The sequence below is a fragment of the Rhea pennata genome, chromosome 8 (genome assembly GCF_028389875.1).
Source record: "Rhea pennata isolate bPtePen1 chromosome 8, bPtePen1.pri, whole genome shotgun sequence".
Taxonomy (NCBI): Eukaryota; Metazoa; Chordata; class Aves; order Rheiformes; family Rheidae; genus Rhea; species Rhea pennata.
The window spans coordinates 28,077,814-28,100,562 of NC_084670.1; the positions used below are offsets into that span (position 1 = coordinate 28,077,814).

Genomic DNA, 22,749 nt, shown 5'->3' on the forward strand with positions numbered 1-22,749 from the left:
GAGAGGGGAGCAGGTGGTGGCCTTCACCCAGCTCTTCTTTGCCCACAGCAGTGCACGGAGCCAGCTCACCAGCGAGGAAGAGTGCGGGGCTGGCAGGGGCTCATGTTGTTGGCCACCTGGACACCTACCAGGCCCTGGAGCAGCGCATCGTGGAGGGGAAGGCGCTGGCTCGTGAGCTGATGTGTCTTATGCACCCAGCACTTGGGCTACCCAACCACTCGCTCCTGGGCAAGGAGGTAAAGCGCGGGCAGGACAGGGCTGGAGCCAGCCAGGGGACGGACTCTGCTCCTGGGGGAGGCAGGGCCACGTGTCGGGAGGCCCCATCAGTACCAGTGAGGCCAGATGGCAATTTGGGTGATTTAAATGCATATGTGCACACACACACACATGCCCTCCCAGCCATGCTGGATCTTTGCCGGGGGGGGGGGGTCTGCAGCAGGCACATGCCGCGCGCTTGGTGCGGCACACGTCCAGCTGAGGCTGCGGCCCAGCGCGTGCCACGCTGTGCTGTGCTGAGCCCTGGTATTGGCACATGCCACCCTGGGGTTGCTCTACGTCGTCCCCAGCCCTCTGTGTGCCAAGGACACGAGCCACCAGGCTGCGGCTGGCTCCTAACCTTGCTGCTCAGCTTGGTTTTTGCTGCAGCTGTTCCCAGCGCGGGAGCCCAACACCCAGCACTGAGCTTGCAGGGTGGGTACACAAGCAGTTGTGTCCAGCCCGTGGGCTCTTGCTGGCACTGCCCCGCTGTCCTGGCTGGCACTGCCCCGCTGTCCTGGCTGGGCATCGCAAGTCCTCGGGTGCAGTGGGACGTGGGTGCCCCAGCAGCACCCGCTCCCGCACCCTTCTCCCGCAGGCCCGGGGGTGCGCTGGCGCAGGACGCGTGTGGGGCACCGCCAGCACCCTGCAGCGCATGCTGGAGGAGTGTGGGTCTCTCCTCGCCGCGTTCTGGAGGGCTGTGCTGCCTGCTGCCTCTGCCCAGCATCAGGGCAAGGTAAGGACCAGGCTAGGCAGCAGGGCAGCTTGCAGAGTCCGAAATACCTGGATGAGCTGGCGGGGGGGGTAGGGTCAAGCACTCGCAGCTCGTCACGCGTGTGTCGTCCTAGGAGCAGGCGCTGCAGGGTGAGATCTCGGCGCTGCGGGCCCAGCTCTTGGAGAGGGAGGATGCCCTGCAGAGCGCGGCTGAGCGGCTTCACAGCACCACCCAGCTCAAGGACAGCATGGAGCAGTTCATCGTGAGCCAGCGTAGGTGGCCAGGACGGGTGGGTGGGCAGTCCGGGAGAGCGCCTTGCTGTGGGATGATGCGGAGTGGGCTTGGTGTACCAGCAGGCCTGGTCCCCCCGCCTGTGTCTGCGGTTGCTCCTCAGGACGGGGCTCTCACTGACTCTGTCCCTCTCTGCCTGACAGTGACGAGGACTCACAACGTGCTGCGCAAGGCCAGGACGAACTTGGAGGTGAGTTTGGCCTGGCAGCCAGTGCGGGGCAGAGCCTGGGGCCCCAGCTGGCTCAGCCCTCGCTGCCACACGCGTTCTCTCCCCAGGTGAAGGCCCAGCAGGCCCTGCCCGTCGCCTGAACCCTGCCCTTCAGCCTCCACACCCTGCCCTACTGCACCAGAGGGCTGGACTGTACTGCTGCCGGGGGGCCAGGGGTCGAGGGGCCTGCAGCACTGCCCCAGGGCCAGGCCCGCTGCAGGTGCTGGACAAGCGGCGTGTTTGGGCTCCCGCACCGCGGCACTTGCGTGCCTGCCGTCCACTGCTTGGCAGTGCAGCCGCAGCTGCTGGCTTGTGCTTTGCCTGCCCCACTCTTCAGCACTCAGCCCTTCCTCCCACCCTCCAAAAGGCACGGCCTTCCAAGCTGAGCCCGTCTCACCCTGGGACTTTATCCTGTTTGTAACCTTGCCACACACCTTTCCCTGCTCATGGATGTATGTATTTATATATATATATAGAGAGAGAGATAGAGCTATTGGAGCTGCGTTTTGGGAGCTCCCTGGGCACATCAGGGCCCCAGCACGGGAGGAAGATGTAAGAAATGATGTGTTCTGTTCAGCAGCTGGAGTCCCCAATAAAGGTTCCCTTTGAGTTATGGTGGTTGTAGCATGCTGGTCTGAGCCCCAAACCAGTACCCTAGGGCAGCCCTGTGTCCCACGGGGCCCTCCGCTCCCTCCCCTCGCACCAGCCCACCAGCAGGTGCACCGCAGCCTGCGAGCCGTCAGCCCAGCTGCGGAGCAAACCAAGCCAGCGCAGCTTCTGTGGCCAACGTCACAGCAGGGCAGCGCAGGCAGCCTCCTCCCTGCTCCAGAGCCCCCTCCAACATCAGGCCAGCAGCGCTGAGAACAATAAATACTGTAATAAATAGAGAAAACCCTGTCACATGGCACTGCCCCAGCAGCTGACAGTGTAGCTGGAGCCAGGGTCCTGGGGTATCTGCCCTGCTCCGCTCTCCCTGGGCACCCCTCTAGTGCGAGCGGGCACGGGTGCCCCTCCAAGCTGTGATGAAGCGAGCCCTGCCCCGTGGAAGCGCTCCAAAGCGAGGACAGGGCGGCCGCTCAGGCCTCACCAGCGCTGTCCTGGTGGCAGGTAGGTAAAGCGCAGCCGCACCCAGCAGCACCCTCCTCTCTGGCTGGACGCTGAACCCGAGAGGGTTGGTGCTGCAGCCGTCCGCCCGCCGGAGGTAAGAGCACTCTCTGAAGCTGGGGAGTGCCAGGAGGGGGCAGCCCCAAGGCCAGGGCTGAGGGGCACGTGGCAGAGTGCCTAGAGCCCAAGGTGACCTTGGAGGGATGTCACCAGAGCAACACAGCAAATTCAGCGGGGAGGAGGTGCTCCCTGCAGGCCTGGGCTGGGGCCAGCAGGGCAGTGCTAGGACAGCCTCAGGGACCCTGCAGGCTGGAGAAGAGGGTAGGGTGAAGCCCTCTCTGTGGGGGGAGCTGGGGAAGGTGATTTCGGTGAGCAGAAAACAAAGTGGCTCCAGGGATTTGCAGAAGCCAACAGAGCTGTAGGTGGGTAGAAACCAAGGGTTAAATCAAGCCACACTGGTAGGATGGGACAGTGTCACAGGCCCCAGCAGGCCTGGGCTCATCACTGGGGCGTGCGTCCCTGCCAGGTGCGAGGCTGGAGCCAGCAGCCAGTTCTCACAAAGTCCCGTGGCCCAGCATGTGCAGACAAAGTGGCACTTCATGTCCTGCGTGGGGGGGCAGATGAGGCCCCCTGCTCAGATTGGCTTGTACAGCAGTGTGGTGACATACTTCTTCTTGTAGCGGTGCGTGGCACTGAGCACCATCACGCCATCCTGCAAGAGGCACAGCATCAGCTGGAGCAGGCAGAAGAGCACACTGCTGTGTGGCAGCCTAGCTTTGATCTGGGAGTGGTGCGCCCCTGAGGCAGCGGTGGGGAAGGGGCTCCTCTGCAGCTCTGTGGGCTTGGGGAGCAGCCCTAACCACTCCCTGCAGGCTCGAGCCTTGCTGCCAATGAGACACATCCAACATCCACAACCAGAGCTGGGGCAGAGCGAGGAAAGGGCCCGGCATGCAACAGGACAGCCCACTTCTGCCCAGCTTCACCACACTGAGGGGAAGTGGCCACAGGGAACTGGGGGCTGTAAGGAGACCACAGCCCGCATCCCTGCATGTGCCACGTGAAGACTGCTTGGCTGCTTGGTGAAACGTGAGTGTCTCTATCCCTGCACCCTTTTCTCCACATTGCAGCTGGGTAGGCTCTCGGGAACCCCTGCAACTCCCCTTCTCTCACACAGTAGCCACCTGGGGTTTGCCCTTACCTTGATAGAGAGTGCATAGAGGTGGTTGAGCATGACATGGTTGGGTTCAGGCAGCAGAGCTGGGTCACACTGGAAGGAGGAGAAGTGTCACAGGGGAACAGCAGAGCCCTGATTCCCCAAATCCGGCCCCAACCATTACAGGCAACAGGGAGGGAGAAGGGAATTGGTGTCTCGGGTGATATGAGCTGGTCTGAACATGAACAGAGTCCAGGTAAGCACCAGGCAGAGCAAGAGACTAAAATGGAAGAGGTTAATAGGAAAACTGACCCTTTTCCCAGCACATGGCAACGGCCAGGCACCTGCCAGTGGACAGGATGTGTCGGCAACACATTTAAACGTGGACAGGCTCTTTGGAGGCAGGACTCCCCTTCCAGCCCCAGCCCAGGTCTCCACATCAGGAGCAGGAGCCCACAGCATGCAGACAGGCGCTGGTACCCACCGAGATGTTGGTGTCTTTGTTGAGGATGACCTGGAGGAGATGAGGTGGGAGGATGGGTGGGGATTTGAAGCGCTCCTCAGGCCGGTAGACGTACATCTCTTGGCCATAAGGTCCAGGTGGTGAGCTTGACAGATCTGAAGAGAACAGACAGGAGGAGATATGAGATGGATAAAGCAGGACTGGCAAGTACAGAGTAGTTCCCAAGACACTGAGAAGGACCCAGAAGGGTCTTTCCAGCCCTAACGGCTTCCATAAGCCCAGCCTGCAATTGTTACTGGGCAGACTGGGTTTAACATGCAGTGGGGCAGCAGCACAGGCTTGTCACACGCTTTGTGTCTGGAAGTCCAATGTCTGCTCCCCCGCAGAGCCTTAGAGCACAGGGATCTGGCAATGATGCAGGAGTACAGCAAATAGGGAGACTCAGGGTCCCATTCACAGCAGACCCACATGCAAGCCTCCTCACAGTTTCCAGAAACCCACTAGCCTCTGGGGGACAGCTTCCCCTTGACTATATATCCTAGAGCAACAGCTCAACCTTTTCACAGCAGAGTAAGTAACCAAGCAAGTGCTGGGCATTTCCAAGCATGGCTATAAGCTGGCACATGCACTGACAACACAAGCAGCCTGTGGCATCTGACCCAGGACCTCTGCATACATCCTTCAGTGCTGTTGGGTTCTTCTCCCTGTTGCAAGCAGCTGGCTTGTCAGGAGCCAAGGGAGCCCAGGAGCTGCTCCCTTTGCAGCAGATACAGAAGCATAGCAAGCAGCATGCCTGCACGCTCGCCAGTGTCGCGGGACTGCCTGACGAGAGGGTCCGCAAAGGGCAAATGGGAAATCCAAACTTAACAGCCGTTCAGCCTGGGTGATGGGACCACAGGAGCCGGTGGTCACTGGGAGCTGAATTGGCTGCACCTCCTGACACATCTGACCTGATCATTTTGGGACAGCCAGCACTCTGAAGTGCTCCACCTCACCGGAGTCGCTGCTGCTTGCTGGCTTCTTTCCAATGAAGTACCTCCTGCTCAGGCTGGGCAAAGACATGGAGCTGAGCCTATATCTGAGATGGGGCTCATACCATGGACAGCAGGCCACATTCAGAGCGCCCTGGACTGAAACATTACTGAGCTACCTGCCAGCATTGAACACCGAGCCAGCACTGCAAGTGTGTGAGTGGTAACCTAACCTGCTGCTGTAACACAAGTGCAATGGGAGACGTCCAATGGGTTAGCACTAGGACAAACTGCCTTGGCATGAAAGCCAAAAACGGCTACTGAAAATAACTTGGATCCTGTTCTCACTTAACTTAGACCCCAGATCAGATGACTTGCTCACATCTGAACGACAGAAAGAGGTAACACTCCCAGCAGGCTAGGCTCTGGCATTCATCAGTCTGAAATGGCCCCAGCCCCACACAGGCACTGACCCCATTGAAGGCCAGCGCTACCACAGAATGAGTTACGCTAGCATAGCCCTGCTATGGAAACAAGGCCTCCACCAGAGGCTTCTTAGGATGAGGGCAGGACACACCACCAAACACTGCTCTCCCTGGGATGTGGGCCTGCACCTCTGCTCAGGGGGCCTGTTACCACCAGAGAGGCAAGTCTCAGAGTGAAGGAGGTGGAAAACGGCACATGCAAAGCTGCAATGCCACAAAAAAAAAAACTCACCCCGACCTGAGGTTTCTGAGCTCTCCAGAGAATCCACCTTCAAAGCATCGAACACCTCAAAGTCAGACTTCTTGACATGAATCAAATTGTTAATTGTCCCCATCTGGCTGGTGACCACAGGCTGAAGAGAAGAATTGAGGTAAGCATCTTCCCATGATCATCTCCAACCGAAGCACACTCAGACCCTTCCCAGCAGTTCACAGCCCAGGTTCCCTTTGCTGTCACACCCAAGTGTCTAGTGTTCCATGCTAGCAGGTCTCTGTTGTTTACCCCAGGAGGATTTTCTCCTGCTCCCGGGCTCCTACCCATACAACACCTCCTGTTCTCATACTGCTTCCTGCTCCTCACTAATGGTAAGTGTCCCCTCTCCTCCTCATGCTGCTCCTGCATGTTCAGTTTGGAGGAGAATCTGTAAGTGAACACTGGCCCATGGCCTGCCTTTCTCTACAACCAATTCAAATGGGGTTTAAAAGGGGCAGCGAGACACCAGAAGGCCTTTACCTCCCTGACACTCTTCCATATAGCATGTCTAAGTCCAGAGATACCAGCCTCTGGAAAGATTCAGGGGATGGGGCTGCTCCTTTTGTTTTGGCAGATACACCCTGCTCTTCCTGCTCCCTCTCTGCTGCAGTTACACCATATCTGGTACCTCAAAAGAAGGCAATATCCACAGGCATAAAGCTTTGAGATTTACCTCAGAAGGATCATGGACCCACTGGCCATCCACAAAAAATTTGTATTGGTGCTCTCCTTCAGGGAGGTCCAGGATAGCAACAAAGTCATTGTGGCTGGAAGGAGAGAACAGATGTGCAACAGCATTACCTCAGTGCTGCTCTAGACACTGCTCTTCCACGAGGTCCTAGAACACAGCACTTTGTCCAGTCCCCCCACCCTGAACCCAGGATTCAGCTTAGTCATCATCAGTGATCTGAGGCACAGACACAACAGGCATCAGCATTCAGGGCACAAGCATAGCCCAACCCCCTGCGAATCCAGCCATGAAGAGCTCAGGAGACAACCCAGCTTGCAAACCTGCCCTGCATGCCCACAAAAAAGTGGACATGACATTCCATGAAGGATGCACTGGACAGGATGTGTGGGCAACAAATTTAAACGTGGGCTGGCATTGCAGAATGGCAGCAGGAAATGATAGCAGCCCTGTTTGTGCAGTCTGCAACAGGGATAAACCAAGTCCATATGATTTGCTGGGATTATGCCCAGAATCCTACACAGTGACTCCACAGAAATCCCTATGGTATTGCCAAACAGTGAGAACAACATCATTAGAGCAGGAGGACACGTGAGGGACAACAGAACAACTCCTGCTGGCAACAATACAACTAGGCAAGGGGTAAGGTAACAGCCAAGGGAAGAGCTAACAGCTTCCAAGGAACAACTGCATACCTGGGCAGGGCTCTGCTGCTAGGACGAGATACTGCACGACATTTATCTGGGAAAACAAAGTGGCCCAGCCTGTCCTTTCCCTCTGTTTCACAACCTCCACCACCACAGCTGCACCACCCAGGGAAGAAGCTGACTACATACTTTTGCTTGGGCTACATATTTGTGCTCTACCTTGGGCGTTGTGAATGGAGAAAAACTGAGTAAGCAAAGGAAACAGCAGCCGGAACAGGGAAGGGAAAACATTCCCAGTAATGCAGCAGGGGATAGTTCACAGGACAGCACAACCACGTGGCCTGTAAGGCAGGAATCAGGTGATCTGAGGGGCTGGCTACCTCTTGATGAGTGGGATCTTGGCACTCCAGTTGTTGAAAGACCCAGAGATGAAGACCTCTTTGCCCCCATCAGCCCAGCGGATGACAGTGGGACGAGCCTGTTGGGATGGTTTCACTGCCTCCTCCAGATCTGGCTGCCAGGATACGAACTCCTTGTCCCCAGGAACCTGAGCAAAACAAATCAAGCCCGTCTGACACATAGATACAACTGGAACCATGTCCACTTCTCTCTTGACTCCACCAGCCCATCTGCACATCATAGACAACAGCACTGAAGAGCTCTTCCAGCCTCCCAGCTCTCCACAGACCCCTCACAGCTCTCGCCTTCTCTCATCACATCTCCCCTCCTCTTCCATGCACTCTCCAGTCATGAAGTCTTTGCAGACAGAACCCTGTCCTTGTACAGCCAGCACACCAGGCCAGGCAAGTAGCTCCACTCCTGTGTTTAAGGAGATGTTCCTGCAGTGTTGCAGCTTTCCCCTGCTCTGCCAGCAGTTCGCTTAAGGCAAGTGGTCTCCTAGGACTCAGGTTGAGCTCAACTACACTGCACTTGAATTTATCATTAAACACAGAGCAGCTCTCACATCAGCTGTTACTGCCCACTCGGACAAAACCCACTCCACACAAATCGTCTCAGCTTAGCAGAGCCACCCCAGGGGTGAGCTGAAGCACCAGCCAGGACCCCAGACAGAAGTGCAGGGAAGGCAGTGATGAGCCTATACCTTGGAGTCATGGGAGCTGAAAACACTGGGGTCGTCAGTGCTGCCCACCATGATCTTGTGCGGGTGCTCCTTGGTAGAATGGGGAGTGCCGGAGCCGTCCGAGCGGTGGGACTTGGAGCCATGGCGCTCTCCAGACAGTCGCTCACTAGTAGTGTTCCCCATGGCAGCTCAGCAGCCCTGTAGGAGAGAGATGACAGTGTTCCTATGCCCACAGGCTCCTGCAGTGAGGCAGTGAAGGCACTGTTTCTCAACGTCCTTTGCCTAAGGATACTGACAGCAATCCTAAAAAAGGTCCAAAGTTCATTCCCACTGCCAAATTTGGGAGCTGAAAGGATTTTAACAAATGAGCTAGCTTGATTAATTATAGCCATATCTATATGAGCCACTGGTCTAGTTAATCTGGTAATTGTTATACTCTAAAACAGATACAAATTACACTGCATCCTACACAACCCTCACCAGCCAGCATAACAAAAGGGCTGATGGGAAAACTAAAGCCAACCCTAACTGGCAAATCAATTGCTTAGCACAGAGCCTCTTTCACAGTCCCAACAGGCTCTGCAGACAAAATCTCTATATCCAGTAAGAAAACAGCCAGGGAGTGAGAGTAGCAGCTGTTTAACAGTGCTGAACAACTCTCCAAGGGCTCACGGCAGATGAGCAGAGCCTTGTGCCTGGCAAAAGCAACAGGGAGCATTTAAAGAGTCCGAGTGGAATTGCCCAAGCTGGAGCTTGGCCAAGGCATAAGGCTAATGCCCTGGCGTCTGCAGAAGGCTCAACTCTTGATGGCATTCGCTTATCATTCACCAGGCAAGTTGCCATGTCAGCTCTGGCACAGCACAGCAAGGATGTCCACTCGTTATAGCCGTCGCCAGTGGCGCTACCACGAGTGGTCAGATGTCTGGCTGGCCATCCAGAGGCATACCATGAACAAAACGCAAGTCCAGCTGCTTCAGCACTGCTCTGCACGTGGAGATCGGGCATCATCCCCGATTTCTTCCAGTTCGGCAAATGTAAAGCAGAAAGAACTTGCCATATGGCGTCAAGCCGTGAACGGCTACACACCTCTCAGGGCAAACAACAAAGCCATCATGAGTTACATAGGTCTCTTCAGGCCTGCTCCAGGCCTTACCCAACTTGTAGCAGCTGAGAAGGATGGCAGGTTTTGCCCCATTCCCAACTTCATTCTGTAGCTCATATGCTTTCAGTCATACTATGCTGATCTCCAGCTCTGCGGGCAAGGCAGTAGAACACGCTTGCTTGCAACATTTTGAGATTTGTGTAGAAGATCAGGTTATACATAGGGTGCCAGGCAAGGGTTCCAGCCAAGGCCAGGCTTCAGAACATTACCAGTAGAGTGATTACTAAAGTATTTCTTAAACCCTTAGGGCTAAAAGACAGTTCAAGAGAACATCTAACCCATACCACTGCCCCCTCTCTTAGCTAAGATCAAGTGTACCTGAACAGCCCAGGGCAGGAGAGATACTCCACTTGCTCTGACATCTTCCCCTTCTCCCTTGGAGGAGACTGAACCAGCTCCTCATAAGACCTGCCCCTGCTCAACTATACATGGTGTTAAGAAGTTTCTTCTCTGTTATCTCAGCTAAGATTCTCTTACTTCTCCTCTACTAGGAGCAAGGTAAGGGGGGCTGAACAAGACAGCTCTGACAGAAAACATGCAGACAGTTAAATATCTGAAGGCTCCCTCTTCTCTTTTCTAGATGGAATCCAATCCCCTAGATGTTCCCCAAGGTTTCTCCCAAGTGGTTACTCCTTTCCAAAGTACAGCATACAAAAATCACTGCAAGCAAGAACCTTCTCCTGCATCTTGCACACAGCCACACTGCTGCGCTGGAACAGCAATATCCTTCTGCAGCAACTCACCTGCACCTTGCAAATTCCTACGACGACGTTCCATTTCAGTGCTCTTAGCGCACATCCTGTTGTACTTTGCTTTACTGAATTAACTTTTACCGATCAAGTTCAGCCATCCCTTGCAGCACAGCATCCTCTGACAGCTTGATAAAAGTACCTTCCAATGCATCATGCAAGTCATCGGTGAAAGCCCTGCCTATAGTGCTAAGCCTTGTCCGGCCCGAACTTCCTCCGCTTCCTTATGAAAACGGCACGTGAAGTGCAAAAAGCCCTCCCAAGAGTACTGCACTTACTGCTCCTCCCTCTTCTTTTGGGCCAGCTCCCGCGCCACAGCCCCCGCCAGCAGCCCCAAGGGCTTTGCTCTGCAGAGATCAGTTTGACGTTCAGCCAACAGCTGCCCACAGCCTGCTCAGCTGACACCTCTGGCTGCTGAAGTTAGCCAAGAAAGTTTCGTGTCACTGGGTTCTCCTGTCGCCCTCTCTTAGGGAAGAGCACAGCTCAGCGATGGCGCCGGCCCGAGCTCCGGGCTGGCGACCCGCGGAGACGAAGGCGTCTCGCCCCGCGTCTGCTCAACGCGGCCGAGCTGCCGCAGCGGCGCCGGCGGCCGAGGCGCCGCGGGGCAGAGCCCGGCCGGGCCCACGGGCGCCTGCAGCCGGGCCCGCCGCCGCCCACGCGTGGGCTCCCGCGGCAACGGCTCGCCCAACCCCCGCCCCCTCGGGGAGGCCCGGCCAACGGCCGCCGCCGCGGCGCTCCGGCCCGCGCTCCCCCCGCGCCGCGCTCCCGGCCGAGCCGCCCCCGGCCCCGGCCCGGACAGCGACGGCCGCGCCCCGGCCCCACCTGGCCGCTGCCGCCGCCGCCGCCTCCCCTCTCCCCGCTCTCCGCCTCCGTCCAAAATGGCGACACCCCCCGGCCGCCACCGCCAGCCTCTGCGAGACGTTCTGGCCCGCCCCCGCGCTGCTCTCTATGGCCGCGCCCCCGCGCCCCGCCCGCCCGGGCGCCGCGGCTGCCCGGGCACCGGGGGACGAGAGGGCGGCCGCCCCGCGGGCAGGCCGGGCGGCGGCGGCGGCGCTGGCCGGAGCGGAGCTGGCTCCCCCCACACCGCTCTGCGGCCTCCCGGCCGCTGGGCAGCCTCCATTTTTCTTGAGGGTGGGCTGGCTTCAAGCGGTTGCTGGAGCCGGGCGGACGGCAGCCATTTTTGTTAGGGGCGGTGGAGCCTGGCGCGCGGCCATGTTGGCTGGGAGCTGCTCGGCTGCCGCGGCGGGCGGAGCGGGCGGCCATGTCGGTTGAGGGCAGGGCCGGGCCTGGGGCGGCGGGGCCGGGCCTGGGGCGGCGGGGCCGGGGCCCGGATACCCCGAGGCGCTTGGCGCGGAGGGGCAGGAGCTGGAGGCGAGACGGGGACGGCCCAGGCGCTCACACAGGGCACTCAGCAACGCCCTCGGCACGGGGACGAGCTTTATTGCCCTCTGCGCATCGAGCAGAGGTGGGGTGGCTCCTGCGAGGAGCCCACGTCCTCTGGAGGGCCGAAGCCCCACCGCAGGAGGACAAGTGTCAGCAGGGCCCCGTCTCCCACGGTGGGAGCATCAAGGAGAAAGCCAGACGTAGACGAGGGTGGCCGCGATGAGGCCTACGCTGAGGAAGACCTTGAAGATGTGGGGCATGGAGGTGGCGTGGGGAGGAGCGTGCCTGCCCCTGCGCCTGTCCCTGTCCCCGTCCCGCACGCGCAGGGCCTCGACGACGCGCTCCCGCTGGGTGAGGATGGCCTGCCGGGCGCCATCCCACCGCCCCGGGCCCTGCAGGCGGTACTGGTACGGGCTGCAGGGGCCAAACAGCACCTCCATGGCCAGCCAGGGGTCAGTGAGGAAGAGTGTGAGCAGGTTGGGCTTGACGCCCAGCTGGCAGGCGAGCTCGTCCATGTAGGGGATGTAATCCACCTGGATGGTGTGCCGCTGGCTCTGCACGTACCTGCGGGAGGAGGCAGACGAGCGCTAGGGCAGCAATTTTGGGGGCATGCTGGGCGCAGAGCGGGGAGCTTTGGGGGTAGCGGCAGGGCTGCTGGGGCTGAAGGCATCGAGAAGCGAGCGGGGATGGAGGAGAAGGGGGACGGGGCAGCACGTCCTTCTTGCAGAGCGCGGGAAGGCAGGAGGGACCGTGGTGCTCGGAGAGTGATGGGAAGGGGAAGGACCCTGGGGACTGCCCCACCGCTGGTAGGCGGGCAAGCCTGGCCTCGAGTCGCAGAGGCTGCTAGCAGGACCTTACCGCTTGGCCATCTCTTCTTTCTTCTGCTTGATGTCAGCCTCCATGTCGTGCCTGGGAGGCAGTTTGTTGAGCCCTAGAGGGGAAGAGCCAGAGCGGGTTCAGGTTTGGGGCCTACAGGCCGTAGACTACAGCTGCCGGGGACGTTTTGCCTCGCTTACCCTTGAAGATGCGGGTTGCCCATCGGCACTGGAGCTCAGAGATGGGCATGATGGCACCCAGGGGCTGGATGAGGCCGATGAAAGCCAGTGTTGGCTTCTCCAGGTGGACAGGGAACATGTATTTGTACAGGGAGATCTGGTTCTCCACCACTGTCACGCAATCCTTGAGGAAGGGGAAGGAGAAACTGTATCCCGTGGCAAAGATCACGGCATCGATGTCTTCCTTGGTGCCATCCTCGAAGATGGCAGCAGTTGCTGTGAATTCCCGGACGTTTGGCTTGACTTTCACCCTGCCTGAAATGATGCGGTTGGGCAGGTCATCGTTGACGGTTGGGTGTTGGTGGAGGATCCTGGAAAGGCATAGGCAAACCTTGCAAAGGGTTGGGGTGGATGCATGGCGGTTTCTCCGGACTGGCAGGCGGCATCCTGGCACCTGGGCAGGGCTCTGTCATGCCATCCACACTCACCTGTGCTGAGGCTGCAGGCCGTAGAGCGCGTGATCAAACCGGACATTCAGCTTCCTCTCCAGGATGAAGCAGCTGATGGAGAGGGGAAGCATGCTGTGGAGAAGCTGGGTGAGGCGGGTGAGGTAGGAGAAGTCAAAGGGGTAGCCACTTTCTGCGAGGCGGTGCACCACCCAGGTCCCACGCCTGGTGCTAAGGAAGACCTGGGAGGAAGGAGAGAAGAAGTGGAGGTGGCATGGGTGCCATGAGGGGCAAGAGCCGTGTCCTGAGAGATGTTTCCCTTGTGCACCCCAAAGAGGCGTTTTAGTCCCCTGTCTGGCAACCACATAGCTGGGATCAGCTTGAAGGGCGATTGGGGTGCCACCAGAGTCCCGGTCAATGGCTACTCCTCTAAATTACGTGCTGGCTTCAGGCTCCGTGCAGCAGCCAGGGGACAGAGCTGTGTTCTTGCTGTGCCCCTTGGACACAGAGCTGACATAGCTGCTGGGGTAAAAAAAGCCACCTCCTTCAAGAAAGGATGGAGATGCTCTTGAAGGGATACGGTGCAGGAGGCAGAGGAGCCTGCAGGTGGTGGAGGAGGCCTGCCCAGTATCCTTTGGGATCAGGTTGCTCTCTATAAACAAACATGCCAGCGAGAGAGAAGAGCCTTTTAAGCTGAAGTGCAATCTTGGCCTGAAATCAGACAAGTCTGCATAGGCTAGGAATAAATATAGCCTGGGAGCGAGACAAGGGAGATGGGAAGTGCCCAGCCACTGTCTGCCCTGGCAGCACAGGGTGAAAACCCAGCCAGGTTTAAATGAGGCCCTCCCAGGGGACGGAGGGTGTCCCTGTGTGCATACAGCCATGCCACGGGCGTACCTGCTTCGCCGTGGGGCCCAGCTCCACAGCAATGTCAGTGCCCGAGTTCCCAGTACCGATCACGACAACTCGCTTCTCCGAGAAGGCCTGGGGGGTCTTGTACTCCCGACTGTGCAGGTAGCAGCCCTCGAACCTTTCCAGCCCTGCAAGACAGAGCATAGCCGTGCCAGGGAGGGACCATGGGGCCAGGGAACAGCTGTCCCCCTGCTCGGCCTGGCGGCGTATTTTGGGAAGGAGCTGAGTCCACTGCCCTGGGACAGTGCCCAGAGAGGTGGCGGCATCTCCAGCCTGGGGGATGCTCACTGGGACACAGCGCAGCGCTGTGGAGCAGGGCTGGGATTGGACACCTCCCCGGCTCCCTTCCCTAAATCCTCACGGAATCCAGCAGTATCTCCCTGCAGAGCAGCCTTGTCACATGCTGAAGGCACTGCGAGAGCCCTGTAGCAGATAAACCACCGACTGCATGTTCCCACAACAGGGAGTGGTGCAGGAACCTATCGGGGACACTTTTGGTAGCAGGGGCCTTGGGAAGCAGGTAAGGGGTCTGCAGGGTCGTGAGACCCGTAATGGGCTGAGGGGAGCCGGTGCGGCGTACCTGGGAAGGTGTGCAGCGGGAGGTGTGCGTCAGTGTGGTGCCCGCTGCACACCAGCACGGCGTCGAAGATGGCAGACTCCTGTTCCCCACCACTTTCGGTGACCACGTCCCACTGGCCGGTGACGGCGAAGTCGGGGCGCTTTGCCACGTGGCACACGGTGGTCTGGGCACAGGTGGCAAGGAGCACGCGTCAGGCTGCACCCAGTCCCCCAAGACCCTCTCCGTGTGCCCTGTGGCACCTCATGGCGCTCACCTTGAAGCGGATGTGTCGGAGCAGGTCGAAGTGCTGCGCGTACATGCGGAAGTACTCCATGATCTTGGAGTTGTGCATGTAGTTGGGGAAGTCATCAGGGATGGGGAAGTCGCTGAAGCACATCATCTCCTTGGAGGTGTTGATGATGACAGACTTGTAGATGCTGGCGCGGCCCTCCTCGGGTTGCTCCTGCAGGATGGTGGCACAGCTCAGCACCCACTGGGACTCTTGAGGGTGAGGGACAGGTCTGCAGGGTACTCCCAGCAGGCACCTGTCTGCTCAGCCTGTCTTTGTCTGTGCCTTGCCGTGCTTGCAGGGTCGAGCCTTGTGTGGGAGCTGGAATAAGCTGCAGTGGGTTGGAGTTGCAACAGCAGTTAGACTGGGACAAGCCAGGAAGAGATGGAGGGGACTGGGACTGGGACCAGGACAGCCCAGGAGGGGATAGACAGGACTGGGAGCGGCACTGGGGCAGCCCAGGGAGGGATGGATGGGAAGACCAAGCCAGGACAATGAGGGCTGGCCCGAGGAGTGGGTCTGTGAGGAAGATCCCATTGTGCTGCTGTTGGAAAGGAGATTGTTCCAGTGTGATTGGCACATGAGGTTGAACCATGGGAATGTCCTGATGCTGGAGCAGTTTTTCATTTCTGTGGTGTTCCTTGGAAGCTGCAGATGGGACCAGCTGCCTGCAAAGTGGGAGAGGAAGCTCTGAATTGGTATGAGGAAATGCAGTGATGACAAGTGGATGGCAAGCAAGGTGTGTGTCTCTGCAGCACGATGAGCAGTCTTGTGCCTCGACTTCCCTGCTCCCTCCGGTACCCTGTTTCTACATTTCCTTCAGCCTTTGCTATGAGGCTTTGTGGTGTCCTGGAGTGGTGGGGGTGTTCAGGCTTCAATGAAGCAGCATGCTCCTTGGGCACCTGCCATATCCTGGCCCTTGCACCAGCAAGGCTTTAGGGCTGTTGAGCCAGCTCTGGTGTTTCCAGCTCAGCTGTCGTTCCTGTTCTCAGGGTGATTTCTGCCTGACCAACCTGCCAGCTCAGCTTCAGGCTCTCCTGTGCTTGCTGTGCTCCACCATTGCTGTTTCAAAGCCATCATGGACAGAATTAATGTCTTTTCAGCCAAACAACCCCCAACCCCTACACTAGCATGGTGCAATGTCCTCCCAGAGTATCTGCCACATCATCAGGGCTTATCTTTCTGAGAGTGATGGCAGATGGTTCCCCAGGCATAAAACACAGCAGCATTGCAAGGTGGGTGTAAGAACGAGCTCAGTGGCTTCCCTGGAGGCAGGGAGAGCAAAGGCAGAGGCGTGCTCGGTGCCTCTGTATGGGAACGAGAGAGGAAGCAGAGTGCCTGAGAAGGGACTGAGGGAACTGGGACCAGGATAGCCTGGGACGGGACAGAGAAGACTGGGACTGGGAGAGCCAAGGAAGGGATGGACAGGAGCAGGACCAGGACTGGGACAGAACAGGAAGGGACAGATGGGGAGACAGACAGGGCAGTGAGTGCTGGTGTAAGGTCTGGCCCCAGGAGTCCGTCTGTGAGGAAGGTCCCGTTGCTGGTGGAAAGGAGCCTGTTCCCATGTGGTCAGCACACAAGGTTGCCTGGAGGAAACACCCCGCTGCTGGAGCAGTTCTTCTTTTCCACAGTGTGCCTTGGAAACTGCCCTGCCACACAAGCGCAAAGCAGGGGTGCGGTGCTTCGTTAGGTGTTAACGAAGGATCCTCTGTGTGCTGGAGCGGCAGTGGCAGCCCACCCCCGAGGCTTCCTGCTCACGGCGGTGTGTGGGGAGACCTACCGTGCCAGGATGCCGAATGGCTTCCTGCAGCATGGTGCCAGGCTTACCTTGAATCGCCAGAGCCCGCCGATGTCCCCGCTCCTCTCGAAGCAGGTGGGGTCCAGCCCCTCGTCCAGGCAGCATTTCACAGCGCACAGGCCGGAGGCGCCGGCCCCGATGATCGCCACTCTGCGGGCAGCCATGTCCCGCGGTCCCACGGTGGGGACGGTGGGGAAGCCTTGGCCAAGGGTGGCGCTCGCTCCGGAGGGGGCGTGCAGCCCTGCGGGTTGCGCTGCGAGGAAGGATGGGGAGGCGCGTCTGGTTGCACGCGGTCGGCGCTGGGCAAGCGGGGTGCCGGGAGCAGGGCTGGCAGCTACCTCCCCGTGCTTCCCAGCGCAGCGCAGGCGGCCGCCGGAGCGATGCAAGAAGTGTTTTTCCCAGACATGATTTACAGGTTCCTGACGCGGCTGTGCCACACCTCCTGCCCGCGCACCCTCCCTCCTCCAAGGGGTGATTATTTTATATGAGCGCTTTTATGATGCTGAAGCCAGCCCCAGGGATTTCCTGGGTGTGGGGGGCTGAGATGTGGCCTGGCTCCAGATTTTGGCAGGCCACGGCATGGGAAACAACATGGTGGTGAAAATGCTGACGTCAGGAGGCAGCAGACGTGCCAGCCTCAGCGCAGGGCAGCTGGGACCTGCTGCCACCGCTCCGGGTCCCCAACCAGCGTCTGCTGCCAGCTGGTCCTCTGGAGGAGCTGTGCGGGAGGCAAGGGTGGGACTGAGCTGTTGCAGGGCCATGAGAAGCACGACGTGGGCTGTGAGCCACCATGACTTGCTCCATCTGAGCGCACTGGCCGCAAGCTGGCTCCAAGGCTGCAACGCTGCAAGGCTGGCCGTCCCTTCACCAGGCAGGGCTGTTTTGCTGTGGCTGTATGTGCGCGTGCACGTGCAGGCCTGCACGTGTGTGCACGTGTGCAGCCAGTGTTGGCGCTGGGCATGGCATGGCAGTTGCAGCGAGGCTGCCCTCGTGCACAGAGGCCGTGGTGGTTTCCACAGCGGGTTGCACGCTGAAGCCTGTGCACTGCGCCGTGCTGCATGGTGGCTTATTGGCAACCTGAGTGCCAACGTGCCAGCTCCCACCTCACCTGCTTCATGCACAGCAGTCTGGCTTGTTTTAATGCTCTTTAATTGAGAAAGAAAGTTCCTAGTGCCTTTGCCTTTAGTTACAGTGTTAGATTTGTTAAGGTGCTGCGTTGCAATTACATGAGGCGACAGAAAAGCCCAGCAAGTCCCCATTTAGGCTAAAGCATTGCGAAGAGGGACTGATTTCACACTGAGTGTCAGCATCTTTTCTTGCACGTTTGCAGATGCGGCTCCCAGAAGGAGGCACAGAGCAGCTGCAGGTGCCCTATACCCACAGGGGACGTGTTGGGGCTGCCCTTCACCCGGGGTCTTGCGCAGAGCCCTGGCTTTCCCAGCAGCTGGGGAGACTTTGGGGGCTGTTGGGTCTGGGCTGCTGCTGCTAGGCTGTGCTATGGTGCTCCCGTGGGTGTGCTGGGCAGGAGGAGGTCTCCAGCATGCAGGTGTGCTGGCTGGTCCCTCACCACGTTTGAAAGCTTCCCTTTCCCTCCAGCAGCACAGCTGGGAGCGAGAATCTACAGGTAAGTGAAAAGAATGGCAACGACAGCCACAACCCCAACCAGCTTGGCCAAGAGCGGTACTGAGGAGGATGAGGTGCCTTCGTCCACCTGCCTCGTCTTCAAGGGCTTGATGATGCGCTCCCGCTGGGTGAGGATGGCCTGCCGGGCGCCATCCCACCGCCCCGGGCCCTGCAGGCGGTACTGGTACGGGCTGCAGGGGCCAAACAGCACCTCCATGGCCAGCCGGGGGTCAGTGAGGAAGAGTGTGAGCAGGTTGGGCTTGACGCCCAGCTGGCAGGCGAGCTCGTCCATGTAGGGGATGTAATCCACCTGGATGGTGTGCCGCTGGCTCTGCACGTACCTGCGGGAGGAGGCAGACGAGCGCTAGGGCAGCAATTTTGGGGGCATGCTGGGCGCAGAGCGGGGAGCTTTGGGGTTAGCAGCAGGGCTGCTGGGGCTGAAGGCGTCGAGAAGCGAGCGGGGATGGAGGAGAAGGGGGACGGGGCAGCACGTCCTTCTTGCAGAGCACGGGAAGGCAGGAGGGACCGTGGTGCTCGGAGAGTGATGGGAAGGGGAAGGACCCTGGGGACTGCCCCACCGCTGGTAGGCGGGCAAGCCTGGCCTCGAGTCGCAGAGGCTGCTAGCAGGACCTTACCGCTTGGCCATCTCTTCTTTCTTCTGCTTGATGTCAGCCTCCATGTCGTGCCTGGGAGGCAGTTTGTTGAGCCCTAGAGGGGAAGAGCCAGAGCGGGTTCAGGTTTGGGGCCTACAGGCCGTAGACTACAGCTGCCGGGGACGTTTTGCCTCGCTTACCCTTGAAGATGCGGGTTGCCCATCGGCACTGGAGCTCAGAGATGGGCATGATGGCACCCAGGGGCTGGATGAGGCCGATGAAAGCCAGTGTTGGCTTCTCCAGGTGGACAGGGAACATGTATTTGTACAGGGAGATCTGGTTCTCCACCACTGTCACGCAATCCTTGAGGAAGGGGAAGGAGAAACTGTATCCCGTGGCAAAGATCACGGCATCGATGTCATCTTCCTTGGTGCCATCCTCGAAGATGGCAGCAGTTGCTGTGAATTCCCGGACATTTGGCTTGACCTTCACCCTGCCTGAAATGATGCGGTTGGGCAGGTCATCGTTGACGGTTGGGTGTTGGTGGAGGATCCTGGAAAGGCACACGGAGCTGTCAGGATGATAGAGGGTCTGCACAGTTTCCTGTCTCTGTCCACTACTCTCTGCTTGGGTGCCTGATGCCCTCTTGGTCCCCAGAGATGCTCAACCCCAACAATACTTCTCAGCTGCCACTGCTCTGGTGTTACCATAGAAAGAAACAGAAGCAGGTCCCTTAACCACTACCTGGGCACAACGGATCTATTAGCTGGGTTTCCTGGATCAGTACCTTTACCCCTGGCTGGGTATAGGAAGCATGGAAATGCCAGCAACACCATCCTTCCACCTGAACTGTTCTGGATGAAGGGGGAGCTGGTGGATCTCTTCCCCTGGGCAAAGGGGGTTGTTTCCAGGCACCTGTGCTTTGGCTTCACGCCGTAGTGCGAGTGGTCGAATCTTGCGTTCAGCCGCTTCTCTGACCAGTCGCTCACCATGGATGGGGTCAGCAGGTTCGCAAGGATATTCTTCATGCGGGTGGTGAGGACAATATCAATGGGGTATCCCTCATCTCCAACACGGTTGAGGATCCACGCACCCCGCCGAGTGCTCAGGAAGACCTGTATGAGTGAGAAAATACAATGTCTTTAATGCTGTGACCATCATGGAGGCACCCAAGAGCTCTCCCAGAGGGGACACAACCTCTCCATGCAATTGCTCCTCTTTCCACAGCCTCAACAGCCGCCTACCCAGGTGCTGGGCAGAGACCCAGAGGCTAGAGTACTCTATCTCAGACATTTCCAGGAGAGGCCTCATCTAAGCTTGTGGTATCCCATGTAGGGACAATCTCCTGGGCATGGGGGGACTGTCCGGCTGTGGGGATCCCACTCTGGTTGTCACCTGCTTGGCTGTTTGGCTGATCTCCACAGCCAGGTCCGACCCCGAATTCCCGATCCCGATGACAATGACCCTCTTATCCGTGAAAGCTTGAGGGTTCTTGTAGTCTCGGCTGTGGAGGTAGCAGCCCCTGAACTTCTCGATGCCTGTAGGGAGGGAGGAAGGATACTTTGCTTTCTGGTGCCAGACTGGAAGGTCAACTCTCAAAAAAATGAGGCAGGACCACTGCTGTGGCCTCAGGGCTGCAGCCCAGCCCAGCTCACAGCCCCAGGATGGCCAGTGCCATTCCTCCGGCACTGTCTAAAGGAGCCGTCCTGGCCTGGCCAAGTGTGTCCCAGAGGCTGCGTGAGCAGAGAAGTGCATGGGGCCACAAGAGCAAGGGAGCAGTAGCGACATTAGAGACTGCAGCAGCAGAGCTTCTGGGGGGTCTCTTCTCACAGCTGGAAACAGCTGGGCCAGCGGGAGCCGGTGCGGCGTACCTGGGAAGGTGTGTAGCGGGAGGTGTGCGTCAGTGTGGTGCCCGCTGCACACCAGCACGGCGTCGAAGATGGCAGACTCCTGTTCCCCACCACTTTCGGTGACCACGTCCCACTGGCCGGTGACGGCGAAGTCGGGGCGCTTTGCCACGTGGCACACGGTGGTCTGGGCACAGGTGGCAAGGAGCACGCGTCAGGCTGCACCCAGTCCCCCAAGACCCTCTCCGTGTGCCCTGTGGCACCTCATGGCGCTCACCTTGAAGCGGATGTGTCGGAGCAGGTCGAAGTGCTGCGCGTACATGCGGAAGTACTCCATGATCTTGGAGTTGTGCATGTAGTTGGGGAAGTCATCAGGGATGGGGAAGTCGCTGAAGCACATCATCTCCTTGGAGGTGTTGATGATGACAGACTTGTAGATGCTGGCGCGGCCCTCCTCGGGTTGCTCCTGCAGGATGGGTGGATGTGCTGATGCAGGGCACAGTGGTGGGGACGGCAGTTGGGGGTCCGATCAAATGGAGGGGTCGTAGAGTCTGGGGATGCTCCCAGGGAGGGAGCAAGGCTGCGAGGCAAGGTCTCTGCGATGCCTGGCCCCAGAGAGGCACCAGGACACGGGGCTGATGCGAAGGCCCTTTGCATGGTTCCCCGCCTGCAACACCCACCTGGGTGACCACCCACTGCTGGGTGCGTGCAGCCACATTGGTTCGATCCCTCACTACTGCACTGCCAGCAGCAACAGCGCCTGTGCCTTGCAACCAGTGCCAGTTACCTCAAACCGCCACAGGCCTCCGATGTCCCTGCTCCTCTCGAAGCAGACGGGCTCCAGCCCCTCTTGCAGGCAGGCTTTGATGGCGCACAGCCCGCTGCTCCCCGCTCCGATGATCGCGACCCTCTTTGCCATGCTGTCCTTCACTGCCTACGGGGAGAGCGAGCGATGGTCCTCACCACGCATCCACCACACATCTCTCGCAGGGCAACCAAAGCCAAAATTTTGCCTGGGAGCAATTCAGCCTTCTGTGCTCAAGACTAAGGCTTTGGGAGCAAGAGGTAAGGTTGGGTGACACCCCCCCCCCTCCGGCAACAGACAAGATTTTGGCCCTCTAGACCAAAGGAGTCCCAGGCTGATAGACAGCTGCTGGGAGCTGCCAAAGGTCCTGGTGGGACAGTAAAGCACTTGCTATCCAGCCCCAAGAGGGACCCAGAAAGTGCTGAGGTTTTTGCACCTCCATGGTGCTGCCCCTTGAAAACTCGAGGAGAAATGCTCCAGGGCTGAGAGGAGCAGGGGCCTGAGCACTGAAACTCCCCAAAAATCTCCCTGTCCAGAGATTAATACCCACCTGGAGCAACCAAGAGCTGAGCTGCTAGCCAAGTGCACCTTGTAACTGGCCCTGCTGCACTCTGCCTTGACACCAGCACCCAGCGTGCCAGGGCTCCAGCCCCGCTGGGGTGCGCGGGGCCTCTGCGTCCCTTCCCCAGAGCAAGAGGAGCCGCCTGAAATGCCTGAGGTGCCCTGAGCCTGCTGCGCCCACTGTCCTGCTGCCTGTCACTGCTGACCCCAATCAGCACCCAGCCCGTGACGGGCCCCAAAGGGAGAACAGCCCGTGCTGGAGCCGGGGAGGAGCCCGGCAGCCCGGCTGCCGGAGCTGCCTGGGGCCGCGGGGGGGGAAGCGCCCGGCCGTGCGGGCGCACATCCAGCACGGAGGCATGCGCGGCGCGACGGGGCACGGGGGTCCTCAACCGACCTGCAGTCGCAAGGAGCCGTCCCCAGCCACTGCCCCGGTTTCTGCCCCGTCGCCCCAGCTCTGAGCTGCGACACTGGACTCTGGCCTGGTTTTATGATGCCCAGCGTGAGCTGGGCTTCCCCTCCGTCACTCCTCCCACGCCAGCCACGGGGCAGGAAGCCAGTCCCCAGCTCAGCGCTCTATTTTTTCCGGCCGAGGGTTTCACAGCAGCTTTGAACTGTTGTTTTGAGCTGTTTTTCCCGGGATGCAGGGGAACCTCTGTGCTGGCTTCACCGTGGGGACACAGCTCTGCAATGGGGAGTTACGAGAGAGGCAA

At 59.0% G+C, this 22,749-nt stretch overlaps 4 protein-coding genes across 18 annotated transcripts in view; 1 reads left to right on the forward strand and 3 right to left on the reverse strand.

Annotated features, from left to right (window-relative positions):
• Positions 1–2,082, forward strand: part of LOC134143793 (myomegalin) — a 31,516-nt gene extending 29,434 nt beyond the window's left edge. For 8 of the 10 annotated variants that reach the window (XM_062582096.1, XM_062582097.1, XM_062582098.1 and 5 more), the window contains 5 exons: positions 49–236; positions 854–991; positions 1,104–1,242; positions 1,405–1,451; positions 1,538–2,082. In XM_062582096.1, the coding sequence (XP_062438080.1) occupies positions 49–236; positions 854–991; positions 1,104–1,242; positions 1,405–1,451; positions 1,538–1,570 (545 nt within the window). In that variant the 3' untranslated portion in view covers positions 1,571–2,082. Of the gene's footprint in view, positions 1–48; positions 372–790; positions 992–1,103; positions 1,243–1,404; positions 1,452–1,537 lie in introns of all 10 variants that reach the window. The other 2 variants (XM_062582102.1, XM_062582092.1) reach the window with 2 other exon arrangements.
• Positions 2,083–2,327: 245 nt separating this feature from the next.
• On the reverse strand, positions 2,328–11,129 carry PRKAB2 (protein kinase AMP-activated non-catalytic subunit beta 2). Of its 3 annotated transcripts, none has more exons than XM_062582104.1 (8): positions 11,048–11,129; positions 8,336–8,512; positions 7,614–7,780; positions 6,572–6,665; positions 5,878–5,998; positions 4,211–4,344; positions 3,772–3,840; positions 2,328–3,285 (listed from the first exon to the last, which is right to left on the reverse strand). In XM_062582104.1, the coding sequence occupies exons 2-8, from the start codon at positions 8,495–8,497 to the stop codon at positions 3,208–3,210; spliced, it is 825 nt and encodes a 274-aa protein (XP_062438088.1). In that variant the 5' UTR covers positions 8,498–8,512; positions 11,048–11,129; the 3' UTR covers positions 2,328–3,207. The 3 variants fall into 3 exon arrangements, with proteins under 3 accessions (XP_062438088.1, XP_062438089.1, XP_062438087.1); XM_062582105.1 differs by lacking the exon at positions 11,048–11,129 and adding an exon at positions 10,220–10,805 and having other exon boundaries at positions 5,884–5,998; XM_062582103.1 differs by lacking the exon at positions 11,048–11,129 and adding an exon at positions 10,220–10,802.
• A 554-nt stretch (positions 11,130–11,683) lies between these two features.
• On the reverse strand, positions 11,684–16,969 carry LOC134143795 (flavin-containing monooxygenase 5-like). The gene is made up of 8 exons (XM_062582106.1): positions 16,640–16,969; positions 14,795–14,983; positions 14,542–14,704; positions 13,947–14,089; positions 13,092–13,291; positions 12,625–12,974; positions 12,467–12,539; positions 11,684–12,172 (listed from the first exon to the last, which is right to left on the reverse strand). The coding sequence occupies exons 1-8, from the start codon at positions 16,772–16,774 to the stop codon at positions 11,791–11,793; spliced, it is 1,635 nt and encodes a 544-aa protein (XP_062438090.1). The 5' UTR covers positions 16,775–16,969; the 3' UTR covers positions 11,684–11,790.
• A 773-nt stretch (positions 16,970–17,742) lies between these two features.
• On the reverse strand, positions 17,743–22,528 carry LOC134143286 (flavin-containing monooxygenase 5-like). 4 transcript variants are annotated; one of them, XM_062581240.1, is made up of 9 exons: positions 22,434–22,528; positions 21,461–21,607; positions 20,951–21,139; positions 20,698–20,860; positions 20,222–20,364; positions 19,742–19,941; positions 19,027–19,379; positions 18,869–18,941; positions 17,743–18,574 (listed from the first exon to the last, which is right to left on the reverse strand). In XM_062581240.1, exons 2-9 carry the CDS (start codon positions 21,590–21,592, stop codon positions 18,229–18,231), a joined length of 1,599 nt encoding a protein of 532 aa, XP_062437224.1. In that variant the 5' UTR covers positions 21,593–21,607; positions 22,434–22,528; the 3' UTR covers positions 17,743–18,228. The 4 variants fall into 4 exon arrangements, with proteins under 4 accessions (XP_062437224.1, XP_062437225.1, XP_062437223.1 ...); XM_062581241.1 differs by having other exon boundaries at positions 21,461–21,603; positions 22,434–22,497; XM_062581239.1 differs by lacking the exon at positions 22,434–22,528 and adding an exon at positions 22,029–22,295 and having other exon boundaries at positions 21,461–21,603.
• Between the last annotated feature and the right edge of the window lie 221 nt (positions 22,529–22,749).